The sequence below is a fragment of the Branchiostoma floridae genome, chromosome 10 (assembly GCF_000003815.2).
Source record: "Branchiostoma floridae strain S238N-H82 chromosome 10, Bfl_VNyyK, whole genome shotgun sequence".
In the NCBI taxonomy this organism is placed as follows: Eukaryota; Metazoa; Chordata; class Leptocardii; order Amphioxiformes; family Branchiostomatidae; genus Branchiostoma; species Branchiostoma floridae.
Window position 1 is genome coordinate 11,879,861 of NC_049988.1, and position 10,483 is coordinate 11,890,343.

Below are 10,483 nucleotides of genomic sequence, written 5' to 3' on the forward strand. Positions count from 1 at the left end.
TGCTGGGCTCGAACTTCCGATCGTCGACTTCCCTGGGTTCGAACATGCGACCTATATTTCTCTAAGGTCAAGGTCAATTGTGCAATACATATACTTGTAACTTTCTTTTGCTAGCATTGCATTTTTTTAAACAACTATATCCACATAGCATGGCTTTTTATGATAAAATATGCGCAATCGTTCTCGACATAATCCATTTCTTCTTGTGAAATTTTATAATATAAATGTAATATGGATATTCTAAGGAATGTTATAACCACATTAACAAGTGCATGAGCATAGATATGCATAGATAGGTCTCATCAATAGCCATTCCTCCATTGAACCATTGGGGCTATAGGAATTTCGTGGAGGAAGCCGCAAAATGCCAAAGTAAAGCCCGTTTCATATGCATTTGCCGATCACAGTTTACTGTTGCCTTACATTACCATTGATTTTATTTCAAGTTGCTTCATACTTCGTTCCTATCCGATCTTTTCGTTCCTTTTCGTTCCTTTTCGCTCCTTTTCGTTCCTTTTCGTTCCTTTTCGTTCCTTTTCGTTCCTTTTCGTTCCTTTTCGTTCCTTTTCGTTCCTTTTCGTTCCTTTTCGTTCCTTTTCGTTCCTTTTCGTTCCTTTTCGTTCCTTTTCGTTCCTTTTCGCACTTTCGGTACACCGGTTATAGATACGAACATTACAACCTTCATTCGTTATCAAGTCTTTTGCCGTTTTGATGTGATCCTATGAATGAGCAATTGTAAGTCATTTTATGATTAGTCGAAAATTGGTTATTTGACCGTGACCTTGACTCCTATAGCAATAGACATGTTTTATTATGACATGCAAAATGCCTTTATGATCAAACAATTTTAACAATGAGATTCCAACATCTTAAGGGAGCCTTAGCGGAGGTCTGGAAATGGAAGAATGGTGATGCTGACGCTTTTGACTGGAGCCTTGCAATAAAGCTTGTCACTGGATTGGAGGGCACAATGTAAAGGAACTGTGACGGATTAAATATACATTATAGAGAGTCCCTGTTATGAAAAATGAATAGATATTTTGCATGCATTGCGTGCTGCTTTGTATTGTAATCCCCTTGTCGGGCAGGGATGATGCTATAAACATTCCTCACATACTAGCTGCGTTAAAAATGAGCTGTCTAAACATCTCTATTCATCTTAAAATGTAAGCCAAACGTCTTGGTATTTATGTGCCTTGGACACATGCACCTATGCTTTGATAATTCTTTTGCATGATATGGCAGATGAATGTAGTCACAATGGGTATACTATGTTCTGTCTATGAATGCACATTTAAGGACCAAACGTGGTTTTATTTCGAATCTTTATTAACCCCCTTCCTATTTGGGGGGGGGGGGGGGGGGGTCAAGGAATGTGTTGGGTTTTTTTATTGGAATTTAAGGTGGTTTTTGCCCGGAAAGCTACCCCGTTCATTCCTTTTTTTTCTGGGCCAAGGGGGGAAGAACGCCCAGACCCGCTGAGAAGTGCCCTCAAGGACACCGGGTTCTGTGACGTGCATAGGGAGAACCCCCTACACCCGGGTGTGTTCCGTCCGTTCGATACCGTCATCTCTGCGTTCTGTCTGGAGGGAGCGTGTTTCAACCAAGGAAGGTAAACGTACGTTCGGGCCATTTTAATTACGTGGATTAGAAAATCTAGAATCGTTTAAAGAATGTCAATTTTACACTTTCATTTCAGGTAAGCCTTAGACGAGACTATTAAACTTTGGATAATTTCTATTATTTGTTTTGAGGAGAGGACTATCCATGCGGTATAAGCAAATGCGACATATTAGAAACACACGTAATACATGATTGTAAAGAATAAAAGCAGTCACTCAAGTAACTGGATATGATTTTGGAAACTGGTCTTTTATAACTTAAATATGAAAGAAGACAATTTTAGATGTCCAATAGGAGACATTGTAAGACAAAGTCAAGCTGAAGACAATTGGCTTTCCAATAGAAATTGAGCTAAGGCATAATCAAGCTGAAGATAATTTTGGATCTAATCTTTATCGACGTATCTATTAACTACAATTATAAATATCGATATGAAGTACAAATATAATGGTCACAACTTACCTTCTGAAAATGTCATTGTTTAAGGTCCACCTACGTAATCGCCATGAGGAACATGTGCACACTCCTGAAGCCAGGTGGCTATCTTATCTTCATGACTTACATCGGGGTGACCTATTATGTCGGCATGGACGGCAAGGAGGACCCGGATAATCTCCGCCTCGACACAGACTTCGTCTTGAAGAGTCTATCTAAAGCGGGCATCACGGTTCTAGAGACATCTGAATTCAAAACCCCTGATAGGAAGACATGCAAATATAGCGATGTAAAGAGTATCCTGTATGTTGTGGGCAGGAAAGCTTAAGGTGGTTGCACTTGCGTCACTGCGGGGTTCGAAAGATACTCAACGAATTTCAGAGATAAACAGCGAATATTCTTACTTTTTGCGTGCTTGTCGTCTTCTAAGTCATACTTGACCGTATCATGCAATAGCTAAATCATAAAAAAAATCGGAGAAAATAACAAAACAGTGACGCAGTGAACTAACCCCGCTGTGACGCAAGCTTGACGCAAGTGCAGTGAGATGCCACCTTTAAGGACACCATTCGCTTGCCCTGGGCAAGAACAAGATGGATTCGTTTGCATTGTTACCTTTGAGGGATATGATGACCCAAGAACTACATAAACAGATAAGATTAAAGAAAAAAATCAGCGAATTCGTAAAATTAATAAATCTGTAGAAAAACCGTCGCCGCGGCAAACTGAAAAGCTATTGATTTGCATGGATTTATGTTGCCCTTTACATTTTAGGAAAAGGTCACTAAATTTGGTGGCTCTAGTGTAAGCCGTTCAGTTTGTGTTATCTGACAAGACACCTATCCATCTTCATTGCTACCTTGTCCTCCAACGACCTAGAGGTCAAGGGACTAGGTAGGTAGGTATGCGGCAAGAAAGTTGGGGCGGGCCTGAAAAGCTACATCATTACGTCTAGGATACTCGCTGTAGTGCGGCCGGTGGGGTTTTGAACAAAATAAACGGTGGTATCGACAGGAAAAACCCCCCAAAAAATCAACAGGAAAATATCTTTATGACGGGAATCGACTGAAGGATTTGCACAGATGGTAGGCTATGGTATATCGGTAATTAATAAGTCCATTCACACCATACTAACATTCTTTATTCAATATATGTTATCGGTATTATTCAATGGTAAGGTTGATAATTGCTCATTTCAGCCTCAGTGTTTATAGATTACTGACAGGTATGTTATGTTTTATAGGGAATAAAACTAACGGTATGTAATGTATAACAGGCTGCAATGCTTTTAATATATGAATGTAAACAAGTATATGTATGTATATGTATGAATAAACTATTATATATTATTTTAACACAGGCAGCGTTTTTTAAAATATTAAATCAAACATATATTTTGTTAAAGGAGCGTATTACAGATTTAGAGCAAAATATGTTTCCCTTGAACATCATGGCAATGGGCATAGTTTTACTACATCAAAACATATTAACTTACTCCTGGATTAAAGAGCAATCAAACAGAAAATGTATTCTTATCACAAAAAGACAACCTGACATATGAACAAAAATAAAAAAAAAACATTCAGTCTATTTGGTCCGTTTTAAATTTGTCATAAAGCATATAAAACGTATAGGTTGGATGATTCGTAAGATATCACGTGAATGGATGTCGATATTAAAACATTTACATACACATAGACAAAGGCAAACTAATATTTCAATACAAAAAATTCAATGTACACTCGAACAATATGACGTCTAACCGAATGATATATATGAATGAATTTTGAATGAATTTTATTGCTCAACAATCGCACAGGGTACAATGTATGGCAATTAATAGCAACTAATACCTATACAGACAATAGTACTAAGAGGCTACATACAAAGCAACAACAAAACATTATCGATAATAGTACAGTTATGTATGATTAATCTGGTCTCACATTTGGAATACATTATATATCACGTCCTATGTACATATACATGAAGCTATTCATACTCATACAGGTTATACGACAGCGTTTAAGAATGACACACAATATTTGCGCCATGGCCATGTTAGTTTTGTCCTCAGTTCAAGACTAGTCAGACCATCTAAAGGGTACTATCATATCTAGCATTATATTTGTCAAGCCTTTTCAAAACCTGCCCAACTGACTCAAGTAAATCTGGCGGCGTGTCTTTTGTAACCTCTGGCTTCTTCGTCGAGATATTGGATGTGGCGCCCCTTAATTTTGTTCCTGCACTTGATATACTTTGTTTAATAAAGACAACAAGCCCGGCATGGTTTGGATTAACAGCATGTCTGTCCTGCGCATATATATCCATGATGATGGCCATGAACATGCTTAGTAGGAAGAACTGCATCATCACCTGGTACCAGAAAAACATCAACGGACCTAATATTCTATTTCCGTCAACAAGATCCTCGAAGTTGAAGCTACCCAACATCATAACAAGAAGGCTCTGCAAGCTTGAAGACATGTTTCTAAAACCTTGCAACTTGCTACCAAAGACCAAAGTTGCCATCACGGTGAAAGCTGTGACTATTATTCCAACTGTAACCATGAAATTTGCGACGTGTTTGAAAGATTTCTTCATCGTTGTAGACAAGGCGTACACGTGGGAGTTGATGCGCAGTATGCGGAGAAACTTTAGAGTAGTGCAGCATATGAACAGACCCAGAAGAACGCTGTAGATCTGGAGCCAGTTGATGGCGTCTTTATACATGTTAAAATCATCGCTACCGGCTGCTCTCTGCTCCGACAAGTCGTCAATGATGCGTTGTGTGTAGAAGTACAAACACAGAGTGCAGAGACCGACAGCAACGGTGACCAGTTCCAACCAATTCCAGATCCCGTGTACGTATTCCAGAGGTCGGAAGAAAAGCTTCTTGCCTGAGGTAGAGAATGAAATACATATATATTATATAGACATATGCTAGTCATTGGTCTAGCGGATGTTCGATGTCAACGTTATGCAAACTCGAATAAACCAGCGTTTGTGGCAAAAAAATACATGCTCTGCTAGAAGAGGGGCACAACACCTTTGAAACTACTTAGCATAAGACCTTCACAGCGTTAAACCTGGCCACACATAAAATACGATTTGTGGTTCTGTAACGTTAGACAACAGACTTTCTCACCTTCTTCAAAAGCGAAATACAGAAGAAAAAGCACCAAACAGCTCCTCAGAAAAAGCAGTAAGACGGCATCGTGTTGTATCAGACGCACGGTGACGACTTCAGTACTTGTAGAAGCTGCTCCTAGATTGTTTAACTCCACTACCATTGATATGATAGAAAACAGGTTCACATGTGGGTTGTACAGTGTGAATTCTACAAAAACTGCACGGGTCTTATCGTCCAACCAGTTGTGTTGTTGTAAGTAGGCGGCCATGTTTAAACTAGACTGGTTTGTTGTTCCCAGAGAGGCGATGAAACCGCCTCCACGGTAGGTGCCATGTTGTCCAACATACGGGAACCCTAGGTATTTAAAGAAACAATTGACATACAATGCTTTAAAATACATTTATAATATTTTTGCTGGCGGATGTTGAATTCCTTTTTAGTAATAATTAGGTTGTATAGTCGTCGGACGCAAAATGGAGGGTTTACCGTAGCCATCTGATCACCTGTGAAATTTACTCGGTGTAAGTCCAAGTCTATCATTTGATGGGTAGAAATGCAAGCATTGGTAATTTTCCATGGTTTCATTCACAAACAAAAACTAGCCATATTTGAAAAGGAACTTAAAGCATACCGGTTGCGAAAGACATAGCTGGAGTATATTTCCACATATCTTGCACGTGAAACAGATCTGTACCACAGTCAGTATAGTTGAGAGATATCGTAGCATTGGAAGGTACGAATGTATCGTTATATTTATCATTCTTGGTAGAGTTGTAAAAAATCCAGCCTTGGTTGAAATTCCGCTTTTCAGATTCACCGTCCGAGTACGCCAAGGTACACCAAGATCCTACTGGCAGCATATTTAAGGGCATCTCACAATGGAAATCTAAAATTTAAAGATAACGGAATTTATGACATGGTATGATATTGCATACTTAATATCATATCATATTATTATGACTTTTTCATCATTTTTCTTAGTATGAAACCTAATCAGTGCTGGCATATTCCATGATTAAATTTTTGTTCAAATTCTAGAATTTTCAGTCGCTCGTTAATGTTTTCTGATGACGTTTATGTTTACAATTAAAAACGTTCTTGATGTAACTATTTACTTCTTTGCTTAAAGGGGCACTTACCTCTTTTCAACCTGACCTGTCGTAGTTTTACCGGTCCGAGCAAGTATGAGAGACATAAAATATCTTTTGGTTTGCCTCCGTCGTTACACAATGTGACTGTATACATCGCAGGGATAAAATGTATAGTGAGCCAAGTCCAAAATGACGAGAGGTCCTTGACCTGCAAAAGAATATCAGTGTATTCTATAGGTCTTTAAGTCCAGCACAATTTACTGAATAATTTAGACAATCTTGTAGGTTAAACCAAGTTCAACATCAATATCAATGATTGTACTCTTAATGACACGATATGACATTGTGACAAAATATGACATTGTGACGTCACAATACGTCAAAACGATATTAAAATTACAGAAAATATAAAACTTTACTAGTTCATTATCCCATCCAAATTTGGTGATCGTAACCGAAGCCGTTTTGAAATTACGAGAAGGGGGAGGGTCCCCGAAATCCCAAAAAAGCCCACTGTAGATAGAGTTAACACATAATGTAGGCTTTACCAGTGTGAAACTGACGTCTCCACCACCAAGTATAACATTCTGTACATGTTGAGTCATATGGTAAGCCATGGGACTTCTTTCAATGTACGAAGTCATCATGAGAACAGTGAAGAACACCGCGAACACAAGAACCTCGAGAACAACTCTTCGCCGTTTTCTCTTCTCTCTTTGTTCAGTGAGGGTGGTCTCAATAGACGATGAGCCTTTGACACCAGCCGGGGTCTGTAATGTCGTTATTGATACATTCTTACTTAAAAAAAAAACAAAATATATTTTGTATCGCAAATCAGAAAGAGGAATTCAAGGGGCTTATGGCCAGACATGCAAATTCTGGATAGACCTAATTAGTGTGTTATCATATTGTTAAAACGACCTCTTTCATATGGTGAATTACCCAAGAAGATATCAATTAGCTACACTGGTTGATGTGTTTTTCTTCTTTCCCGGTTGCCTTACAACAAAAGATATTGTGATTCAATCTACAATTGACAGCGTCGCTCATATAAAAAGTTAGGGCATAATACCTTTTTGTCTTCGAGATTGAGGTGACTTTGCTTATCTTTCTGGAAATATCGCATGAATCCTGTGGCCGTCGTTGAAGGGTTGGGACTATTTAGGGTCGCCTTTTAGTAAAGAAACAGTCACGACATGACACACTTAGTTATTTTCATTTGTCCAGCGTAATTATAATAAAGATGTTATTAAATAAAACTACAATATAACAAATTAACTAGAACGCCAAGAGTCGTAAAAAAATTGAAATGATACGATTCAGAAAACTTCTGATGTATTTATGAGCACAAAATACCTGCAAATATTCCTCGTCTTTGTCTAAAGATGAGGGAGGTGGATCCTCGTCTTCAACTGGCCTCTGTATTATTGTCAATGAAAGGCAGCAAAATTAGAACTCATATTACAATTATAAATATGCCCATGGGGCCCGCCACTGTAAGTAAAGAACTTATCGTACAAGTACGAACATTTTTAGATAATGTTTTCGATGTCGATTCTAAAAATCATAAGACATATCACATTGTGACGTCATTAGATTAGTCTAATTTATGCATATTTGATTATAAAAAGATATGCTGACTGAAATTTTTTATGTAGGAAAATTGCAATAATGTAGCAAAAAATTAATGATATCTTTGTCATAAAGAAAGATTGTTTTCTTGATATCAAAAAAATTGTTACCAACTAACCAACTTAATCTTAGCAAACGTGAAAAAAAAACAGCTGCTAGTCTTTCAGACGATATGCGACATGGAAGTTTGGCGAGCCTACCAGACCACCCCCCACCAAGCACCCCCCCCAGCACCCCCACCCCCCCACAGGTCTGATAAGTTAATCACGTCAGGTAAATACATCGAAATATTAAATATTTCGTAAATAAGTGGGTCGCCTTGTAAGTGTGTGTGTGTGTGTTGCTCAAACCATAAATTCACTCTTTGTAAGATATGTTTTATTATGTGAGTCTAAGTTAGTATTGTTGATCCATGGATTTCTTAGCTAGAATGTACACGTTAACAAAAAACAAGAATGGGGGTACCTTGGCAAGTAAAGCAAACACAAGTGCAATGGAGAGCAGTTTGAATGGTTGCATCAAGAATACGTCAGTGACAAACGTCGTCAAAAACGTCGCGACCCAAGCTTCTGCCTTCGCACGTCCGAAACTCAGCGTGTACAGGACGGTGAAGAACGCCGCCGTGAAGCCTGCTGCCCAGAGCAGTAGCCATGCTGTAGGAGTAGAATAAATCAGCTAAAGTAACACCGTTGAAGAGATTCATTAGTCACGCATGTACGCCGTTAATAGAGTTGAAAGCTGCTAAGCTGAACCGCAACGATGGCTGGGAGCTGCCCAAGTCCTACTTACCCCGACTCTGCAACTCTCGCAACTCTCGCGAGAACTAGATCACTCCGTGAGCGAGATGGACTGATAGCCATAAAAAGTCGGAGGTACTAGGTACGTGTTTTACCTTCAAAAAGTAGTCACTGCTTGATGAAAACTATACTAACAAAAGTAATATGCTTTACACGAGTCAATGATTAACAAAATACACCACTTTAACTTGTTATTGTTAACGGCTGTCAACAGAAAATAAATCATATCGCACGTATCAATACAAATCAGATGGCACTGCCCTACTGTATAAAAGATTAAAACATCCACGCACCAATATAAATTATCCACCATGGAAGGAAAAACTTGGTATTGTTTTCCAGTTCGTTGGTCTTTGCATTTGGAAAAATGGGCTTCTCCCTGCCTGTCGATGTTCTGTCAGAATCTACTGACGGACCGCTGGAAAACTGAGGGAACCTCTGGGCTTTCACCCCATACGACCATGCTGTTGGGACATCTGGATCGTCGCTGGAGGCTGTAATGGCTATTGTGTTGTCTTCAGATTTACTCCGCGTGCCTGTTGTATTTGCCTTTTTATCTTTAATGTCGGGCTTCGTTGTCGAGTCGGAGTGTCGAAATAAGAAAACGATGAGCAGATTGACGGGCAAGATGATAACTGCGCTCTGGATGCTGATTATTACCTGAAAAAAGATTATATTATGCAATATTACTGCATAGTAATCAGTCAACTTTATCAGAAATGGTCCTTGTTGGGGATAGATGCGAAAGTTTATTTTCTTGCAAATTATATACAAGAACGTGAAATGGAAACTAAATATAGGTGGAAGATCTATTGGCAATACAATGTACACAAGTCGATAAAGATATGGGATTTACTTTCAGACTTTTCTTTCCTCTGCGAAGAGTGATGGATGTCATCACTCGACTAGTCCGGAAAAAAATCTCATGACTTTTAATTAGTTGTAGACATGTTGATATTGTTTACCTGGGTGTCTAATAATAACCTCTATAAACGTAAATAAAATATCGTTTCTTAATTTTACAACCAACACATCTATTATAAGATTTTTTAAATGGTACTGTATCTACCTCTGCCCAGGAAATAGGTGAATTGATGATCAGTCCCGCGAATCGGATCGGGGCCGGCGGGTCAAAATCGTCATCTCGACCGAAGAACATGATGTTGGTGAGCATGGTGCTGTAGAGCAGCGTCAGGCAGCAGGACAGGCGCTGGACACGGGTGAACGGGCTCCGAGCAGGGCGGCCCAGGACTGAGAACCATACATGGTCATCGTTCATGTCCCTGTTAAAATAAAAAGTTGATGGGTCGATATATATAAACTTGAAAGGAAAACTTGTAAAAAAAACATTTTGATAAGATAATACTATATGTAGCATAATACAATTTGGTACCCCATCAAGTATGATTAAAAAACTAAAATGTTGTGTACTGTCTTATAAGCTTTATAGGTAGAAAATGTTACAAAATGGTTAACTTTAAGGATCAACTACGCAGATAAATTATTTCTACCGTGCCTTCATTAACTTACCTTCCGCTTTTGGCTAGGAACAGGTTACGGAAGGAACTTATCTCGTCTGGTTCAGCTTTAGGAAGGACCCGATGGACTTTACCGTCGTCTTCATCTGCCGCCAGCCATCTTTATTAGATATTGATTAAAATCAATATTGGTTATTTAAATTAATTCTATTTATTGATATTTCAGACAATGCAATTAATGGTAAAAGGGTAAACCCAGCTCAACTCAGCCGACACATACATTCATTTAAACTT

General features: G+C 38.7%; 1 protein-coding gene across 1 annotated transcript; it reads left to right on the forward strand.

The window, feature by feature from the left end:
- The first annotated feature begins 853 nt into the window (after positions 1-853).
- Positions 854-2,386, forward strand: LOC118424887 (indolethylamine N-methyltransferase-like). Its single transcript, XM_035833694.1, has 3 exons — positions 854-972; positions 1,457-1,612; positions 2,110-2,386. Exons 1-3 carry the CDS (start codon positions 854-856, stop codon positions 2,384-2,386), a joined length of 552 nt encoding a protein of 183 aa, XP_035689587.1.
- The last annotated feature ends 8,097 nt before the right edge of the window (positions 2,387-10,483 follow it).